The 21907-nt window shown below is 41.6% G+C and overlaps 1 protein-coding gene across 1 annotated transcript in view; it reads left to right on the forward strand.

Moving 5' to 3' along the window:
* Positions 1-20974, forward strand: part of trim71 (tripartite motif containing 71, E3 ubiquitin protein ligase) — a 32035-nt gene extending 11061 nt beyond the window's left edge. The window contains exons 2-7 of the mRNA XM_087179921.1: positions 5631-5798; positions 9197-9331; positions 12960-13202; positions 13339-13836; positions 14635-14775; positions 15047-20974. Coding sequence (XP_087036047.1) covers positions 5631-5798; positions 9197-9331; positions 12960-13202; positions 13339-13836; positions 14635-14775; positions 15047-15619 — 1758 coding nt within the window. The 3' untranslated portion in view covers positions 15620-20974. The remainder of the gene's footprint in view (positions 1-5630; positions 5799-9196; positions 9332-12959; positions 13203-13338; positions 13837-14634; positions 14776-15046) is intronic.
* Positions 20975-21907: the final 933 nt, after the last annotated feature.

Below are 21907 nucleotides of genomic sequence, written 5' to 3' on the forward strand. Positions count from 1 at the left end.
GAAAAACAATTTCTTCCTAAAACTCTGTTTTCAATTAAATTTTTTGTTTTACTTCCAACACAAAAATTCCATTCATTTCCAGTCATAGATCGAGTTTCAAGTCTTGCAAGCCATGAATTTAAAGGCATTGCAAAATATTCTCTGAAGTACATGTGAAATGCATTTTCCTTGCCTGTGACAGACAAGGTACACAGTAAGATGGAAACTGTTGAGAAATGGCATTTGAACATGACCACTGATGATGTCTGAGCCTCTCACAATCAAGAAAAAGTGGTTTAGTGCGTTCAAAGAACGTGCTTTCTCAGTTCCCAGAGCAGCCCTGGTTTTTCTGGCACCACAGTGTGACATTACATGGCCCTTGTCCCTTCCCCCCACTCGACTGCACATGCAGGCAGCGAATGCTGCACAGAGTGATTTTACTGGCTAGTTGAGCTCGTGCCCTCTCCCCCAGTTCCCCAGTATGAAGGGAGGGTGTGCGCACAAAGCCATCATGCATTTACTCTAGTGTTGTTTCCCTCAGGATTTCAGTATTTTGCTCTTGTCAGGTTTAAGTGCGTCGTATCCATGATAAATATAATTAGCAGATTAAAATGTGAATGTGTATATCAACATTGTACTTTTAGAAATAACTGCATTTTTTGTGTAGTATTCCTGTCCTGTGCAGGGCTCGTCTGTCTCTACTACATCTTGCACATGAAATGTTTGTAATAGGCACTTTCCATTATTTATTAACAATTTAACTGTTAAGCAAAGTCTAATTACTGAAATAACTGAAATTACTTATCATGACTAGTACTGTTCAGTACTTGGCTTTCTGGTGCACTGGCAGTGTTAGCTTATATTTAAATGTATGGCAGCAGCTAACAATTACTTTAATTAGTAATTATTACCTGAATTTAATTTTTTTTTTCTCTTGTGTGTTTTTGCACTCTCTAAGTACCCTTCTAGTTTTGTTGATTGACTTTGCATATTTGCATTTTGTTTATAACTTCATAAATATCAGAAAATTGTGGAAATGTCCATAATTTGCAGGTTTTCCCAAGGTGGCATCTTCGATTTGCTTTGGACCAGCACTATAAAACTCATAGTCAGTTTACATTGATATAAAACAAACCTTCAAATGGATTATTGAAACTGTTGATTTCTCTAATTGCTTTTCTTATTGATTAATCAACTTATCGTTTCAGCTTCATTTGAATACTCTTCAGTGCAAATGGGAGCAAAACCAAGCAAAATGTGAACAAAAATAGTCCTTAAATTCTTATAGAGATATCCATTTGGTTTATGACAAGACATTTTCAAACACACACAAATACAACATAGGTGGGTGTGTCTAAGTGTAAATTCTTAATGAAGGAGCATAATGGGCAGAGAAGAAGAATGAGAAACATCCGGTGCACTAATGAAATACAATAACTCACTTCCCCCAGCGTAGCTGAGCCCTGCTGCTCAGAGCTTTATAGCCAGTGATGGGATGTTGGTTCCAGCCCGTCTGCAACAGCAAAAACACACAGCACACATCGAGCTTGCATTTCACTTTTTGTGCCTGTGTGTGTGTTATGGTTTTGCGTTTTACACGTACGTCAGCACGTGCTTCTGCTTGTGTATTTTGTCAGTGTTCTGTATGTTAATGTGTAATAAATAAATTCTGTAGGTGAGTCACCTCTGCCTGAAGGCCTCCCTCCTGGGTGTTCTTTGTGGAATTTACAACTTTGTTAGCGTGACACCACGCCTATTTCACATCTTTTTAAGTTGTTCTTCACATTTTTGTGTCACGTGCACTGGAAGTGTCTGGTGTGATCTTGCATGTGTGAGGGTATCTGGCATGTCCAGTGCATGGCATGGCTGTGAAATGCCTGGTTTCTTCTAGTAGCACATGTGTAACAGAGCGGCTGTATTCTTGGCCTGCTGAGAATTTGTTTAATGGGTGATGCATTTTTGTCCTTCGTAGGTTGGCTAAACATTTGTGATAAATTGCTTAAACACTGCACAGAAGCACGTAGCATATTGTCATGTGCACCCCGAATGACAGACGCACAGAGGGGGCCAGTTAAACATTTCAAGGATTTTTTGATGGTCCACTGATGGGATGGCCCGTCCTGAATTGTCCGGTATGTCCATTGACCAGTCTGACTATGAATGGTTTTGTTTGACTTGGTACGTGCACGCAAATATACCATTCTTTCTCTTTCTTTTTCTCTTTCTGTGTCTCTAGTTTCAGAGCTATGAAATGGAGTGGCGGCCTGCCTCTGTAAATTGTATACAGGGAAACGCTGTTAAAGCTTGTGAATGATGGGTTAGAAAGAGAGAAACCGATAAAGACAGAGGCAGGCAGAGAGAGGACAGGATCCTTTCATGCAGACCTCTGGGAAGAGCCGATGTCCTGTGTGAGTCAATAATATTGGCTACTGTTCCAAGAGGTCGTTGTGTTATGTAATCTACAACCTTGTGTGCACAAGCGAGTGTGTTTCACCTCAAGGACTGTTGAGCTGTTGATGACACATATGCTGCAGATTGCATAGATAGATCATGATATTTGAAGACCCACAGCTATTTGTCATAAGATCTAGTTCCATGAAACAGGACTCCAGTGTTTTCTGGTCATCCTGTTGTTTGTCATTTTGCCATCTATCCACGTGCACAAATGGTGACATGAGATCATACAATGACAAGATATTATTGATTTCTGAATGGTCCATATAAGACCTTATGGGTAGTATGGATATTCAAATGAATTTAAATTTTTTACTGGTCAGTTGATCTATTTAATGTGTTGTATGTAATATATGTAATTCTATTGTGTTATGGTATAATAGTTGTTGTCATGGTAACAACATGGATCTAAATGAATGGTGGGTAGAGGCTCACACCTGCATATGATTGTTTTTCCCTTTACCTTTCACCTCTTGTAAAACAATAATAACAACATCGTCATTCTTATATATAGATATTTTGGTTATTGTGATTAATAGTAATGATTTCAAGTTCACACCAGTGAAAAGAAAATCAGTCAATCAATAAAACCATGTGCATACATTTACATACACAAATATCCCACTGAAATAACATTCAGACACCTCCCACATACAACTATGTTGTAAATGTTTTGCAAAAACATTTTTGCACCACATGTAAGGTTCTCATGCAGAGAACTAATTTCTCACCAAAAAATTGGGTTGCACCTTTGTGAGGTAAGGCACAGGGAAATGATCCAGGTTTTTTGTACCTTCAGTTTCACTTTTTCTGACAAAGTAAATAAATGTGAAATCAGCACTCTCATTTGCTTTGGTGGGAGATTCTACACTGAGGGATGAAGAGATTTATTTTTTAAACATTCAAAAACAGTAGCTGCCAATAGGGGCCAATCAAACTGCATTGAATGGTTGACTGTCATCCGAATTGGTTGCTCAGGGCAACTTTTACTACCAAGCTCTGAGTAAATTAGCAAATTTTATTACACCCAACCTGCCACACTGTTCTATGTGTGTAATAAAACTGATTAGCATTTTCTATTAGCATTAGCTGAGGCTCCTCTACTGTTAGGCCTACAAACATGACAGGGAAGCAAGTCAGCATTTTCATCTCGGGAGCTGTTTTCCTATTGCTGTTAAAATTGATAGTGGAGTAAACCACCCGTCATGTAATCGTCAATACTGGAGCTGCTTCATTTGATGATCTAAATGCTGCTGATCTCAGTCTGTCAAATATCATGGGTCAGTCCTCACCAGAATCCAACCTGTCCTTGTACCATCAATCTGCCTGTCCCTCACCCCCATCTGCCTCAGCTCTGTGCCCATCAGGCTATCTCCTCCTTCCTCCTCCACTCCAGCCAAGCTGCATTCCTCGCTTTTGTGCGTCCCGTCCCCTTGGAATTTAGGGGATGTCGATGGGGGTGGGATAGGACAGGAGGAGAGAGAGGAGCGGGGCACCGCGTGACAGAGCTGTGCAGAGACTGTAGTAGAGAAAAAGAAGGAGAGACGGCAAGAAATAGATGAGAAGAAAAGGATCCAAGAGGAGCTTAAGGAGAAGGGAGAAAGAAGGAGGAAATCAGATAAAGGGGGAGGTGTGTGTGTGTGTGTGTCTCTCATTAGATTATGCAGCTCCCCAGGGGAACAGCCATTGTTGATGGATTGATTGCAGGCCCCTCCCCATCCACTCAGGTCTTCTGCTATTGGAGGCCATTGATCTGGTGTCTCTTTGGGATATGATGGCCAGTGCATATTTAATTAGCCTTCCATTACAACCAATCAGCATTCATACAAGGGGTTTAAAGAAAAGCTTAGGTTTTGTTCAAGAAAGGTTAAGTGACATTTACTCTTCTTATCCCAAGGGACGGGGCACTTTTGTTGTCAACCAGTGCTGCTTTTTACTTCATCTGTCATGCACATACTGTGTGTTGTGGCAACACAAAGGAGAACACTTTAATCTAGGAAAAGAAGCAAAAGCAAATTGTAATTTTCAGGTAAAGCTTTGAAGTGGAAATCTTAATAAGCAAGAGATTCTTGCCAACTTAGTTAAAGTAATAAATGGTTTGAAAAATGGGAAAAGGGAGTAAAATCCCTTTACGGCCCTCATCCTCAAATGTCCAGATTGGGTATTGATCTAGTTTTGGTGGCCTTTAGTCCCTCCTTGCTTTTTCTGGCTCCAAAGAGAGAAGCTCTCTGGGGTGCTGAAGCCTGTGTGATCCACCCTGGAAAGACATGCATATGGATGACTTGCTTATCATCATGGTCTTTTCTCATGAATTAGGTGTAGGTGTAGGTGTAGGTGTGTGTGTGTGTGTGTGTGTGTGTGTGTGTGTGTGTGTGTGTGTGTGTGTGTCTGTTAGAGTGTGTGTGTGAGAGGAGGGGCAGAGAGCGACGCTTACCTTTGTGATTAATGTGTTCACCTTTCTAGTTTGATTTGTCAACCTTTGGTGACTCACAACAGTAAAATGCAGCAGTAAGTCATAGGAAGAGGTGGGATGATGATGGATATGTATTTGTATCTGTTTTAGTAAACATTGTCCATTATCATATTACCACAGGTCGATACCAGAGCAGCAATTATTGTGGGTCTAAGTAGGGAAAGCAAAATTTACAGGTCATTATTTGCTGCTGTTTTGGGATCACTTCGATATACTTTTAGGTACAGTATCTAATTTTAAAGACTGCATTTCTTCAGCTCTTAACTATGCCTCTTAAGCTATTTATGCTATTAAAATTAAAGCCTTCAAATATTTACAAATGCTTAGTAAGTAATCTAAAAGGATTATAGTTTAGCCCAAGCACGTTGAACATGTTATACTCCACTGATGTGAAGTCAGGGTGTTAAATTGCAAAGATACATTTATATCATGCATTTGACTAAAAACATTACATGTGTTTAGCTGTAATTGTTTCTCCAGTTTGACCTATTTGAGTCTGAGAGGTAAAGAAATCACAGTGAATAGTCAGTTGTAGATGCATCACACATTTTGTCAATTTGTGAGTAAAACTTTAAGTCATGAATAAATAGCATTTGTGATCTGCACTCCTGTTTTCTTTTGTTTGTCGTGCGGTGATTATCGCAGGTGCATATTCAGTTTTTTTTTAAGAGTTTGTTTAAACATAAAAACTGATTTGTCCATGTATGTCTTTTTGTGTTCCCAGGTGTTTCTGTTCTTCTGTGAAACCTGCTCGGTACCTATCTGCAGGGAGTGCAGCGTGGGCCGTCATATGGGCCACACCTTCGTTTACCTGCAAGACGCCGTGCAGGACTGCAGAGCCATCACCATCCAGCTGTTGGCAGATGCGCAGCAGGGACGACAGGCCGTGCAGGTGAGACAGGAGCCCGAGTAGACAAATTCACAGTGGAAATAAGGAAAATATCCCTCAGTCATTTATTCATTTAGTTTAGTTTATTTTGTTCTACCCCGTAATTCTGGGGCTAAGAATAATAGAATAGAATAATACCCAGTATTTGTGTTATATATTAGCATATACCTGATTTGTATTAATGTTGTACAATTTGAAAAATCTGAATAATCAATTAAACAACACAAGGGAACAAGGCCAGATGTTCTTTATAATTGTCCTGTGTCACTCCATTGGACTCAAATATGTCAAACTGATTTAGGTCTTTGCTAAACAAAGCCACGAGCTCTCCTGCACAATTCTCTGAGGCCTGCCATAAAGACAATCCTTATGAAGGTCAAACCCCACAAATCAACACTCATCCATCTCCAGCAAAGAGCGAGGAGAAGCTGAGGAGAGCAGCTGCGTCTCTCCATCGTCCCTCAGCACAGAGCGACTGGCTATTAGAGATGATAAGCTTGAATGTGTTTGAGAGTGACCAGTCCCGGGCTGCTGGGAAGCCTGGGGTTAGAGGTGTCCAGCTGGCCCTGAAAGGGGGTGGGTCGCACGGGGTGAGGTCTGGCGGGGGCAGGGCTGAAGGTCAAAGGAGAGGAGGATGGGGGAGGGTAGATGAGGCATTTAAAGGATTTCAGAGAAAGGAAAATTCCCCTCCTCCTTTAAAGATGTGGAACACTTTACCCTTCCCTCATTCACTCACTCACCCATTCACTCGCTCACAACCCCCTGTAATTATAGATGGGGTTCAATTTAATTCGAACAACTTGTGTTTCTTCCTGTCATTTCTAACTGTCCCTGTAAAATTTGAGAACATCATCTTCGGCTCAGGGACAATGTGATCGGCATATTTCTCTATTTTATGATATTTTATAAACCAAACAATAAAACTATCAACAAATAACATTAAAATACTTTTTACTGCAGCCTTGCTTTTAAAAAGAGATAAATCTATGGAGAGATAGCGAAAGGTCACACATACATGTGTGTGTCTACTTTGCCTGGATGGTAAAGCAGTGTTATGACCTTGATAAAGACTTGACTGAAACATGAAACACTAGGTGTTGCACTGACGTCATGTGACATGCAGGCATGAATGATCTCCTCAGCAGAGCTTGTGCCTCACCTATCCCTTTCATGGGTTGACCGTCGTGTGACTTTGTACTTTAATGGATGGGTGCGTAAATCACCCTGGGTGTTCTTCAAATTCCAAGATATCGCAACTCAGATCTGCTCAGTTTAAATGTCAGACTCAAGGCAACATGTAGCAAAGTTTCAAACTGCATACACTTGATCTATTTAACCAACAGGGATCACATGTACAACCGTGTTTTATTTAATGAAAAGCACCAGGATATAATCAGCTGAGTCATAAGAAGCACCGCCTACCATCTGGCAATACCTTGTGATGTTTGGTGTATGTTTGTCCATTTTTGTCCCAGGTCACCACCGTAATAAGTGCTGACGCCAGATAATATGTAAACACACACCACACACACCCTGTCCCCTGAGGTAGGAAATTTCCACCCACTCCACACCCATTATCTTCCCTGACCTCTGACCCTGGGCTTGTGACCTCCTGGTTGGCCAGAGCTCTTTCTCTCTGTGGCTGGTGATTGGTCAGTTTGACCCTCTTTGTGTTCCAAGCTGTGCTCTTCTGGGAATGTCTAGAGAGAGACGGAAACAGAGAAGATGGCGACACTGAGGCAGAGAGGGAGATCATGAGGCCAAGAAGCACAGGACAGAAAACAAAGTTTGGAAAGTATGAAAATGTGAGTCTGAGCTGGAGGCAGGGAAAAAGGAGCAAAACCAGAAGAGGAAGACAAAGATTGAGGAAGAAAAATAGATAAATAGAATCAGAAAATCAATTCAGAAAAAAAAAATTGCATTTTTATGAGAATACATAGAAACAGCTGGAGAAAGGTGGTGGCACATTTCACACTGCCTCCTTCCCCCTATTCTGTAAGGACCCCCCCCCCCCCCCCCCCCCCTGCTGTTCCCTCTCTGGGGGCCTGATTTAGTTGACCCTTTAGCTGCCAACCTCAAATGGCTAGGTGAAAGAGAAAAGGACCATGCTTCCAGGCTTTGTTTATGGCGTTTTGCAGTGGGGGGTGGGTGTGGTATGTGTCTTAAGACAGGGGTTGCAGATCACGACCTGTAGAGGTTTAGGTGACCTTTGATCTCTGCGGCCGATATCACAAAGGAAGCCTTATCCCACCTCCCCTTCGTCCCTGTGAGGTCCGGTTCACCCTTTGACCTCCCAGAAAACGCCAGAGGAAAAGCCAGATAAAACACAAGGGGGGAGGAAGGGGGGAGGGGGACAAAGAGAAAGATGTGAATCTAGCCCAAATTCTTGGTAGTAAAAACTAAAACCTTTTCGTGAGGTGGAATTTTTTAAAGTTCAAGCCGCACAGTTGTTTTTCACTTCCTGTTTTTACTAAGGTGAAGAAGAAACTCAGGGTCATCATTTCATTGCACACCAAGCCTGATTATGTAATACCATCCTGTATTCAGAGGTCCCTGTTCAGTACATACATAGTCTTGACTGTGAAGACCAAAAGTAACTGAATATTTCTGAGAATATTTCAACTGACAAGTGGTGTCGAAACAATATTATTTCAATACATTAGTTTGAGGAATATACACATTTTTATTCCATTTTCCCAAAAACAAAACATCCCAAACAGTGTTAAATAAAGAACTTTGAATAGTTGACTGATTTTCTTAATCAAATAAAAAAATATCTGCTTATAAACAAGCCCAGGAATCTTACCAACTTTTCAGTCAAAACTTAGAACAAGTATTAAAGGGAGAGTTCGGGAGTGGCAGAGCTAAGTGTTGCTGTGCATGGGGCCATCAGAAAAACGCATTTTAGAGAATTTAAAAGAAACAGGTTGTCTTCCCTTCTAAATTTTATAATGCGCACTGTGAGTATGAGAGTGAGTGAGGGTTCAATTCAGTAGGAAGCTGCATCATTTTGTGCAGTGTGAAGTGACTTCCTATTCCTGACCCATGTTTCCTTTTCCCTTATAAAGGCGCCGCCAAATGTGAGAAAGGAATAGATCACAAAAACTGAGCAGGTGTTGCCAGGAAGATGTCACACACGGTGTCCTTTCTTTTAATGTTTCCTGATCCTCTGCATCCTGTTTCTGGAGGTCATCTGTATCCCATCTGAGTAATAAAACAGGGCAGGCAGTGGTGTGTTTGAGCCAGATATTCCTGTCCCATCCTCTGTCCCACTTGCAGACTGAGAGATCATGTATCTTTGCATATCGCCATATCTACTCTCATATCTCTTTCTGTGTCAGTGTTTTACTATTGACTCATTTTGTTCCATATCAGTAAGGGCTTGTGTTTTGTTTCCCCAGCTAAGCATGGAGAAGGTCCAGGCCATGGCAGAGCAAGTGGAGATCAAGGCTAAGGTGGTGCAGACTGAAGTGAAGGCCCTTGTTCTGAGACACAAGAAAGCGCTGGAGGAGAGGGAGTGTGAACTACTGTGGAAGGTGAGCTAGCTATCCTCATGTTGATCAGACTCCAGTTAATGTTTGTTTTACAAGCCGGTTTCAGTTTTGTTCTGGTCTGGTGACTAGCTTTCAGGTTTGTTTGGCACAATTGGCCAATAACTAACAGACACAGCGTCTTCTCTACTTTTTACCCAGGTGCTAATGAACTGTCATGTTGACAAAAGGACTGTTGTTGTGGCAGAGCAGGCGTGTTATCACTATTACAATGACATTTCTTAAAGGCATTACTGCCAGTGACAGCCACAATAAACAACCAAATAAATACCTCCACTTTATTTAAAAATGTTTTTAAATATTCTTTGTGAAAAAAAGAAAATGGGTACAAATAACCCTACTTCATCATCCATATCCACACCCGGCCACATCCCGACTTTCAGTAGAGCATATAGTGCACTTGTCAGGATTGGTTAATTAAACTTAGTTAAATTAAACAAAACCAAGGAGCCAGCTTTTCAGCTTTTAGTTAGAAGCCTGAACTTCAGAAACCCTCTGCAAGGGCCTCGCAGGTTTAAGGTTACCCTGAGAAGAAGAGGGTTTTTTTGGTGAAAGAAAGATCTCTTGTGCCTGAGGCCCCTCACCCCCGGCTAATCCATGCTTCCAAATCCTTAAACCTTAGGTAATAAATGAATAATGATAAAATATCATAAAAAGGACATATTACTACATGCATGCCATTGTATCAGTCAGGTTTCTTAAGCACACATACAAAACCAAAATCCACATCATATGATCTGTGGCTGAAACCAGAGAGTAACATGTGTATGTGCATCTGTACATTTATGTACATGAGCAAATTTGTTGCTTTGGTCCCGGCGGAACAAAACCAGTAATTTATCCGAACACCCACCAGGCGACCCTCTCTCATTCCCCCTTTCCCTCAGAACAGGTTCGGTGACATTGTAAAAGCTGATCTGTGTCTTACTCCCTCGGATTTTAGAGCTCCTTGAAGTGTGTGTGTGTGTGCGCACAGGTCAAAATGTCACAAAGGTTTTCATTTACCCATGTTCCCTCTTTAATCCTTTTTACACCACGACAAGACTCACTCTTTATCCCTGGCCTGATAAAGCCATTACCAGCAACCACACACACACACACACACACACACACACACACACACACACACACACTCTCACACACACACACACACACACACACACACACAATGCCTTCCATTTGAACTGGGAGTTCCCAGTCTGTTCATCAACAGCAGTGAAATCTGTAGTAATAATATACTGTTTATTTTATGTTGCTGTCGTTGTGTTTGTATGTGCAAAATACCACATAATGCATTGTTGTCAACTGGTATTGCAAACAATAACAACAACCAAAATGCAACAACAATAACAAGCTTCTGATTTGTTCAACTGGAACATGGTGGACTCAGTGTGATTTAATTTCCAGCTTGGTCGTCCGAGGTAAATGAAACACATCTACCTTCCTTCCTTTTTTTCCTGATTTCTTTGTGACTACATTTCATGGATTTAGATGCTTTGCTCTACTAGGCAAGTGTGTGACTATGTGGTGAGCTGTAAGCCAGTTTTTACAATGCTCCAGTCTGTGATTTCTATCAGCACGTCTCCTACACTTGTTGAATGATGTTGAGGATTTCAGGAATACCAGTGGGTGCGGATGAAAGCTAAGTGCGAAATAGGAAGGTGCTGATTGACTTTGATTGATTGTCATTTCATGCATATATAGCTGATAGGAGGCCCTTGCTGTTGGTTAACTACTCTTTTTGTTATTTGTTGTTTTAAAGCTTATATCAAGCAATAATACCAAACATTAGTGACTCCATCCTCTGATGTGTATGTATTTGCAGCCTTTCTCTATATCACATTACAGTAAATTGAATATTCTTTGCTTCTGGACTGTTGCTCAGGCAGTATTTGTATTTTCCGACTTTCCGAAAATTAAAAGAATACGCTTAATAGGTAATGAAAATAATTCTTAATCACACTCTATTACCCTCGACTTAGCAATGATTGAATGGACATTATGCAGAAACCATTGTAATCTGTATTGCATTGGTGGCATGCACCGCTCTGCTGCACTTTGCTTACTTGCTACATTCTGTACGCTGCTCTGCTCTCCTCCGCTCAGGTGCTGAAAGCCTGCAAGTTGAGCTCTACAGCTCCTGAATCATACAAGATATTTTAAAAGGAATCTTCTGGTGTTTCCTGTACTACGAGCCAGTGTGATGGTCACCTGTGCCGACAGGAAAACAGAAACTGAACGCAACAAACTAGACAGATTCATGGCTCTGACATGACGCAAAGCGCTAAATGTGACTCATGGGTAAAACATTAGGCTCGTGTGTCTCAGGGTGTGTCTTGTATTGTGAATGTGTGAGACAGGAATTGTGCTGGCATGTAAAGTTGTAACTTAGAAGTAGTTGTTACACTGCAGAACATCAAGATCTCTCTCTCTTTCTCTCTGTCTGTTTTTTTCTCTGAAATACAAACCATCTCTGCCAATGAGTGCTGCAACACAGGAACTAAAACTAGTTGTCTGTCCATCAGGAAGCCTAACTTGAGTCTTTGTCCTCAGTGACTATAAAGTGTAACTCTAGTCTCACAGATGCAAATTGCAGTTCCACTTATGTCAATGATTAACAAAAGACCCCTCTCTTTTGGACTCTTTGTTTTTTTTTCAGGGTCTCTCCCTACTATCAAAAGTCCCTCTAACCATAGAGGCTGTCAGGCTATTGTGTTGTACTCTTATTGTTGGGTGACGTTAAGTAAAAGCCCAATCCCCGCTTCTCAGGTTCTGCCACCCTCTTTAATGCTTTATTCTCACTGACTCTACTGTAACTTTATCCACCTTCTCATGATAACAGAAATGTGTCATGGCTAAGTGTTGGTTGCCCTTTTTTCTTTCTGGTTGCTTCAGTTTGTCAGACTCTGGCACAGATACCTCTTTGAAAAGTGTACTTTGTGTATAACGTTGCACATTGTTTCCTTATTGTCATCCGTAGTAGAAATGTCTTGATGACGTCTTCTGTTACCTCTTCTTCTGTCTCAGTGCTCTGCACCTCACCTACTTTCTACTGGATTCATTAGTTAATACTGACAAACTATTACCCAATTAACAGGGGTAAGCAGGAAACTAGCTGCATGTCCAGCACTTTTCTTCTTCTTTCTGAATATCAGGTAGACTTGGTATGGTGAGCACACTGCTGCCATCCAGTGGGCAGACTTGCTGTGACCAGTCTGTGGTAACACGTTTCAGGAGACTCCACATTCAGTTGTAAATAAAGTGAATAAAGTGGAATAAGTAGTTTCAAATCAGGGTAGCCACACCCCACGAATTGGTTTACAGACGTTTGGGTAACCATGTCAGACTTCAATCAGAGAATGATTTTTGAACCTTATTTTGTTGCGTTATTTAATTTGTTTGCCCTACATATAATGGTTGTCACCAGAAACCAAGTATACTTAATAAAATACAAAAACTCATTGCAACTGTGTCTTTGTTTTGGTGCCAAAACATCATGATTTACAATCACAGATCAATAAAGTACCATCATCATGTGCTTACTCTGCTGCTCGTTAAACAAAATCCCCTTCGGTAAAAGCAAATAACATCTGAATTCTCTGTCTCCTTCCAGGTGGAGAAGATCCGCCAGTTGAAGGCCAAGTCTCTGTACCTGCAAGTGGAGAAGCTGCACCAGAGTCTGACCAAGTTGGACAGCACCATTGCTGCCGTCAGCCAGGTGCTGGATGAGGGCCGCCACCTGGACGTGCTGCTGGCCAGGGAGCGAATGCTCACCCAGATCCATGAACTGAAGGCCCTCAGAGGCCTGCTTCAGCCGCAAGAGGACGACCGCTTCATGTTTACTCCTCCAGACCAGGTAAGTGCTGAATCTGTAGAGCTCATGGAGTTTAGATTCAGATAGTTTTTCACCAGATATTATGTTTACTCATCCTGGTGTACTGTTACTATTTGTAAGACTAGTGCTATAACTTACTCCATCATGGTTCCCACAGGCTCTGTACATAGCCGTCCAGTCCATGGGTCTGATCAGTAGTGGAGCCTTTGCCCCAGTCACCAAAGCCCACGGTGAGGGTCTGAAAAGTGCACTTCGTGGCAAGCCCTCCTCCTTTACTGTGATTGGATATGACCACGATGGCGAGCCACGTCTTTCCGGCGGGGACGCAGTGTCTGCAATTGTCATGTCAGTCGGCGATGGTAACCTGTCTGCAGCAGAGGTGACAGACCACCAGAATGGCTCGTACACCGTCAGCTACGTGCCCAAATGCGAGGGGGAACACCTTGCGTCGGTGCTGGTGTGTAACCAGCACATCCAGGGCAGCCCCTTCAAGGTGATCGTGAAGTCAGGGCGGAGCTACGGGGCTTTGGGATCTCAAGTCTCATCCTTCGGGTGCGAGGGGGAGGGAGATGGTCAGCTCTGTCGTCCCTGGGGCATCAGTGTGGACAAGGAGGGATACGTGGTGGTGGCTGATCGCAGCAACAACCGCATACAGGTGCAGCTTAATCTTTTGTTTCTCTATAATCAAGTATGGATAGTGAATTGGTTCCTATAAACCCAACTTCTCTCTACCTGCTTGCATCAAATCTATTTTTACAGCACTTAAAGAAGTGATGAAAATTAAGCCATTAAATGAGGCTAAAGCAAATACAAAGAAATCTGTTTTATTTTCAGTATTTAAGGCTCTAAAACCAACTCTGTCTTTTTTTTTCTATTCTTCCTCCGTTTCAGTCTGTCTCTACTCAAGCCTGACAAATAAATGCCACAGAGATCTGCACTTAAATCGCATTTAGAGTGGTTCTATTAAGTTTATCATTCACTCATTAATCATTAGTTAATGCTAGCTTCACATTGTTGATTTTGAGCTCAAGTGTTTATGTAGCAGAGAGTCTGCTTAGCAAACTTTGTGCTGGAATGTGCACGAATCTAATTTCTTCTTACTTCGACACGAACACACACACACACACACACGCACGCACGCACGCCACAGTCACTGAACTGATGAAAATAGACAAAACAAAATTAGCACTGTACAGCAATGGAACAGAGTGCCTGAATTTTAAGTTTACAATGTGAGTAGTATTCAGCACCTTTAATACTGCTTGGTGAAAGTATTAGCTGTAGGTCTGTTACAGTGCTACAGTGTAAAAACTACACAAAAGCACAACTTTGTTGACATTAACATTTAGCCAGCAGGTTAATGTGAGAGCTTCGTATTAGAGCTGGTACATAGTGATGGTTTCAATGTAACATTAAAAGAAAATCAACAAGTTTTTGCTCTTTCCCTTTCCAGATATTCAAGCCTTGTGGTGCCTTCCACCATAAGTTTGGCTCTCTTGGTTCTCGGCCTGGTCAATTTGATCGTCCAGCTGGGGTTGCATGTGACAGTCAGAGACGAATCATTGTGGCTGATAAGGACAATCACCGTGTGCAGGTATGAAATCCAACGTAGACACACTCCTACGTACTAAATTTGCACAATAGCTAGAATTCCATAGTTTTCATCTGTGTGTCTGAATGAACCAAAGCCACAAGAAAGTTGCATGGGAAAAAATTTAAAATTGTATAAGTTATAAAATCATGTTGGCTTCTGAAAATTTGTAAACCCATATATACATATGTAAACACATAGCTCCTCGTGCTTACTCTTGCTCTACTCCACATGTAAACACGTCGGGCTTTAAGGCATTTGCTTTGTCTGACAGGTGTTTACTTTTGAGGGCCAGTTCCTGCTGAAGTTTGGGGAAAAGGGTACCAAGAATGGTCAGTTCAACTATCCCTGGGATGTGGCTGTCAACTCTGAGGGTAAGATCCTGGTCTCAGACACCAGGAACCACCGAGTGCAGCTCTTCGCCCCTGACGGCTCTTTCCTCAACAAGTACGGCTTTGAAGGGGCCCTGTGGAAACACTTTGACTCTCCCAGAGGAGTGGCCTTCAACCACGAAGACCACCTGGTGGTGACCGACTTCAACAACCACCGGCTCCTGGTCATCCGACCGGACTGCCAGTCAGCGCGCTTTCTGGGCTCTGAAGGCACCGGGAACGGGCAGTTTCTGCGGCCCCAGGGCGTCGCCGTGGACCAGGAGAACCGCATCATCGTGGCTGACTCCCGCAACCACCGAGTTCAAGTGTTTGAGCCCAATGGAAACTTCTTATGCAAATTTGGCACACAGGGGAGTGGCTTTGGACAGATGGATCGCCCCTCCGGTGTGGCTGTGACGCCTGACGGAGTCATTGTGGTCGTTGACTTTGGAAATAATCGCATCCTCAAATTCTAAAAAAAAAAAAGAAAAGAAAAAAGAAAGACAAAAAAAAGTTTATTTTAGCATTCTCTCCCTCCGTTTGACCTTTTTGCAGTTTTTTTCGATGAAGGAAACGGAGGAGAGAGAATGAATCAACCAACACAACAGGAGGAGAGCTCGGAGAGGATTGAGAGCACGCTGAAATGAAGGGAAATTAAAACTATAGATGATTATTTTTTTTTGTTTACATTGATATTCTCCAAATCCAATATCTGTGGTATGTATGACAAAGGGGACCTCTACAAATTGATAATCAGTAGAAAAATAGCCATATTTCCCTTCCACAGTCTCAATTGCTCTGAATTCTCTCTGTACGCTCTCCTTGAGTATCCATCTCAGGGAATTTCTCACTTTTCTTGAAATCTTATACCCTCTGCTCCACACCTACCTCATTTAGCTCTTTATGAATGTACTCATAGTCACTGAGCAGAGGTTTTAGTCCGTGAAGTTTTACAAAGAAGAAAGTCTAACTCTATAGTTTGTTATTTAAGAGAGACAAAAAAGAATAGACTCTTAAGTTGATATTTGCACAGGATTAAAGGAATTCTTGCTGTGCATTTTGAAATATGAGTTAAAGTGAACCTCCTGAATGTTGTTGCTGAGACAATACTCAGACCACTGTAGAGGCTGCATGATTTATTCTCGTTAGAAGGCTTTGCTGGGATAGGAAACTAGGGTACAGTAGTGTCCTTTTCATGTTTTAGACTAGTTAGTTTTTGGCTTGTGCATCGATCCTTGTCTCTTTGTGGCTCTGAGGAGTTTGTAGTGTCATGAAAGCCGAAGAAAAAGCGATGCCAAACTTTATGGAATCAAAATTAGCTCAGGTCACGGTAGGACTGATTTAAAATGATCAGTACTTTTCAGGCTCTCCCTCTAGCTTTACTGGCTAATGCTGATTTGATAAATGTATTTATGAGCAAAAATATAAAGGTTAGGGAATCAATCAAAATGATCCCTGAAATTATCCCCAAAATAAGCCCCGTAATAAAATTACCCGAAGTGTTTGATCATCCATACACCCCCGCTCCAACCGTGTCTCATAAGACTGGATGTGAACTAGTGTTTGTTGATAAAATAAGACAACCTGTGTTGTTGCTGTCCAGTCAGTTGCATAAACAACAAAGATGCAAAGATTTGTATGCAAGGAGAGCAACGTCTCCTCGAGAGGGGAGGACCCACCAAAGGATATTGGAGAAAAGATCTGGATCTATTAGTGATCTTAACGTAGAGATTTAATCATATAAATGAATGACACCTTTTTGATGAGGCATGCTGTGTGACAAAAGCCTCACATGTAGACACCTAATTTGGCTGTCCAGAGGACATTAATGACATCATATTACAGACCTTTACAACATTACAATCCTCTGGATTTAGATTGTGGTTGAAAGCCACTCCCCTTGGCTCCTGGGGCCTGTAGTCCAGTCCAATGAGAGGGTGCCATTGTAAAGCCCTGCCCTATTTATTGATGCTTGGAGCTGTGGACACATCTCCAGATTGAGCGCTAGTAGACTGATTCCTCTAAAGATTGAGGTCTATAGACCACCTACTGGAGTCAACCAAAGTAAGAATTTCTGCACAATGGCCAACTGAAGATTTGGCAATTAAAGAAACTAAAAACCCCTTTAAAAACATTTTCTTAAATAATCATTGTTGCTGGGAAGTCTAAAGTTCAGAAAACTCACAGAGTTGAGTTCATAGCACTGTCCACCTTAGGCTAAGAAGAATAAAGTGTGCTTAGGTCACAGTTTATAGTGCATGAGTACTTTCGCATCCTGCTCAGACCGAGGCTGTCGCTGTTTAAGGCAGGTTTTGAAAGAAGACCCTTTATCGTCTGTTTGCAGAGATGTTCGAGTAGAGAACAGAGGATACCCGCACCAAAGAGAACCCCTTTCTCCCCATTGCGTTTTTTCGCATCAGCCCATCAAATGATGCCCCAGTTTTATCAATATTAGATGGCCTGTAGGCTCAAAGTAGCATCTCAGATTAGCCTTTGTATCCCGATCTAATCTAACTAATAGATACTTATTCTTTGTGGTGAAAGCATTGTTGGGTTTTGAATCCCCTTGCCCTTTCTTCAATCTGTGTCCCACTGGAAGCACTAAGACAATTAAGGCTGTGTTAGCCACTTCCTTAGCCTAGCAAAGAATCTTGGGACCCACGAAAAGAGTCACCGACTGGCTCTCACCTCTGAGGAGAGGGTCCGTTTGCACATGATCAGGATTCACATCCTCATATCTCAGATATCCTGTACCTCAATGTTCATTTTACCTCTTTTCTCGTATACCTCAACTCCTGAATACCTCAAGTATGTCACTCATAGCTACTGTGCATTTAAAACATTCAAATACCTCAACTTGTTACTCTCATTCTGAATACCTCATTTTTACTCTTTTATTTAAGCATACCTTGTCAGATATTTATGCATTACAAATATACCTCATTCTTTGAATCTTCTTGTGTTACAGTGCAGTACATGTCCCATAGCTCTAGGACCAAAGATCATGGTACTGTTTCGAGTTGAATTAAAAAATTTGTATTATGGTCATCGCTCCATCTCGCAGCCCTGAACAGCTTTTGATTTGTTGAATCTACTGTATATTGCCTGGTAAACTATGCCTTTTATCACCAAGAAACCAAATATTTCAGATGAAAGCATTGTGCCAAAATGATCTGTGAGCGTTCTGTGCCAAACAGGGTTGGCATTTGGACTAGCTGTAGTAGACGATAAATGTCACTGGACCATTATATCGTAGATACAAAAGTTAAACCAGAGCGGCCGGGGATAAATCCCCGCTCTCTGACTGGATGCGCTTAAGAGGGCTGTGCCCCATTAATCTTTACCTCATGATGATGATGATGATGATGATGATGATGATGATGAAGATGAACATGCAGATTCCATTCGTACTTTGTTACTGTGCGCAGAGGGTGAGGGGAAGAGGAAATGGCCTCTTTTAAAGAGTTAGGAACTTTGATCGCACAAGAACGACCTCTAATTTCAGCACAATTTACCAATATTTCAGTGTGGATTTTAGGATGCTTGATGTTGCTTGCGGTCGACCTGGAGACACGTCTAACCTCAACCACTCTTGACTGTGGTTTCAACAAACATCCGAGGATTACACCTTATGGTGGCATCAGGCTGGTTTATTAATTAAGTGGAGCTATTAACACATTGATGGTGAGCCAGTTTCAGTCCACAGACCCTGCTGCTTTGAACCTAACACCAAGTTTCACCAATAAGATAGTTTTTTTGTTTTCTTTTTTGCTTTTCAGTATTACTCTGTGAAATGTTCATTCATGTTGCATCCGTTTTTTTAATTAAGATTGCAGAATTCTATCTTTAAGATCCTTAGGTCTTCACTCTTAAAGAGGAAAAATGTATTTTAAACCTTTATTTTGCTTTTCATCTTGTTGCATGCTTTAAAAAGTCCTTGTACTATACCGACGTCTCTCAGATAGGTGTTGAAAAACTCAGATGGGGTGGGTAGCTGACTATTGGGATAATTTTACCAAAATATTTACCCAAAGACGTGTATGTGTGTGTTAATAATGTGTCGGATGGAATTAACCTTTGACCTTGGCGATTGTATTTCCTGTTCTCTAGAGGCTCTTCAGAGCACAACCTGTTCAGCCGGCCATGCCTCGATTCCTGAGAAATAGTAGAGGCAGAGTTTTGAGATCCATGCAGAATGCTGGTCCGCCCCTCGACCGTTAGTGCTTAATTTTCTTTAACTCCCTCTTATATGCATAACAAGGGTAGATATATTAACATGTTGTCCTTTCACACTCGAGCCCTGTAACTTATGGAAGCTGTAAAAGCTACCTGCTGAGCCATAGGTTTACCTTTCCAACAATGATGAATCCACAAGGCGGCCATTTTGTGTTTTGGCATTGTAATGGGAACTCTCACTGTCATGTGAGAAGCAGCTAGGTTTCTCCAGCAACCAACTAGCAATCCGCTCCCCTCTTTATAAGAACCCAGGAAGTGTGGTGATGGCTGCTGAGCATGTGATCAGTTGACTGCACTCCTGCTCCGTAGGTTTTTTGGGTTTTTTTTGTTTTTTTTTATTGGGCCCCTGTGGTTTTTCTCCACCATTTTATTTCTGGCCTCTCACAGCTTTAAGAGAGAGAAAAGGCAAAGCTGCAACAGGTGACATGTGCAAGGTCATAGACCTCCTTTTAATGATTGTATACTCAAAAGGAAGAAAGAAAAAAAGGTTTGAAAATTTAGAAAGGAAAAAAATAAAACTCAGGTAGTTCTCAGCAGCCCTGCCCTGCAGGTGTCTCATTGAAACATTTTCCCGTAGTGATGATGTAATGACTTTTTTCCCCTTGTTATGACCTCTCAGTACTAGTCTGATTCTTTTGTGTCCATTTACATATTATAAAAACAAATTATTTCTCAATCTGAAAAAAAATTATTTTGATTAGTTTCCCCTGATTAATTTTTTTTTTTTTTTTTTTTGCCAATTTTAGTTTTTTCTTTTACGATAAAAGTACAAATACTTCACACTACTTGATGCTCGTTGTCCCTTTTAGAATGTATTTTGTAAAGAAAAGGGTAAAATGGGATCTTGTTGATGCTCGCTCACTACAACCGGCTGCTGAAAGCTTTACAAGACACAACAGAAAACACCTAATTTCAAAGAGTCCTTGCTAGATGTTCCACACCAGCAATATTTAAGGTGGAATCATGTGGTTATGGTGGAGCATGCAGCACCGTGTTCATTTTATAAACCAGCTTTAACATCAGCTGAGATGGGAGATGTTTGGCCTGGGGACGTTCAACAGCCAGTTCATCTTGTCCACACTTTTTTTTTTTTTTTTTCCCCTGTTGTGTCCTGTTCTCCCAGCAGTAGGATGTGTGTGGAGTGGGCGCGTTGTGTTTGTGCGCTGCATCTGTGTTGTTTGAGCAGAAATCCACTGAATGTATCCTCCTCGCAGTCCAAGAGGCAGGGTGAGCCAGCTTGGCCAGCTGAGTTTAGATGGGTGCTGCTGGTGCTTCCTCATCCATACCTGTGTGTGTGTGTGTGTGTGTGTGTGTGTGTGTGTGTGTGAGACAGTCAGTCAGTCAGTCAGTCAGTCAGTCAGTCAGTCAAAACCCTGTGTGTGTGTGCTCATGTGTGCACACACACTCACACACTGTGCTGAGTGGAAGTGCATGTCAGGTCTTCAGTCTAAATAAGGCAAAGGAGACTATAATATATTGGCCAGCTGCTGCTCTCTCTGTACTCTTCGGACTTTAAACATTTCCTATGCAGTTTTTTTTTTGTTGTTTTTTTGTTTTTGTTTACACTTAAATAAAGTTGTATTTCTTTGACTTCAGTTTTGTGTCTTTCTTCGCTCTGACACTGCACAAAAAGGAAATAAAACTCATTTAAGTGTGTTTAATGTTGCCCTCACTCATCAAGGGTTTTGAATTAGTACAAGTAATATCCCACCACACATAATGTAACCATAACATCATTACTCTTTTAAGAGGACTTATTATGGCCAGTTTTTAGTGTTAAACATGTTTTGGTGTATATTAAAATAGATTTACATGCTTTCATGTTCTGAAAAGACATTATTTTTGTACTCTATTCACCCTCTGTCTGAAACGCTCTTAGAGCTCTGGGCTTTTTAAGGCTGAAGCTGACCAATTAGAACCCAGTGCTCTGATTGGTCACAGCTTGCCGGCAACTACCAGGGCAACTAAACGTTCCGCGTGTCTTGTATAAACAAACGGCTGTGGCGGCTTCGGTTCTGCCCAATAGTTATGAGCAAGAGTCCTGAACCAGAAGATGACCGACCCGGTCCACTTTCACAAGCTGGACTGTAGCAGAAAACAAGCGTACCCACTTTCCCGCAGCCGGAAGGAGGGAGAAATATGAAGCTTCAAGACTTCGGACGACAATATCCACAACTTGGAATACTTTTATGAGAAACCATTTTGATTTTATGATTTGTGAACACTTCCGGGCTAAAGGAATATAAACAATAGAGGAACAGACAGATGGTCAACAGGTAAGGAGTCTCCATGCTTCACCTCCTGCTGGTTTATGATGCCTGTAAATCTGAATTAATTAAACTTTTGTGGCACAGTTACTGAAAAATGAACTTCAGGGGTTAAAATAACGATAATTAACCCAAGCTAAAGAGGTACAGCATGTCAATACTGACAAACGTTTAAGCCGTTAACATCACAAATCCACAATAACGATGCAGACCAATACTGTGTCCCCAGAAATAACTTGTGAAAATGAAGCATCTAACTGC

The sequence above is a fragment of the Seriola lalandi genome, unplaced genomic scaffold (genome assembly GCF_002814215.2).
Source record: "Seriola lalandi dorsalis isolate HSWRI2012SDOR001 ecotype SW California unplaced genomic scaffold, Sedor1 jcf7180002054879, whole genome shotgun sequence".
Taxonomy (NCBI): domain Eukaryota; kingdom Metazoa; phylum Chordata; class Actinopteri; order Carangiformes; family Carangidae; genus Seriola; species Seriola lalandi.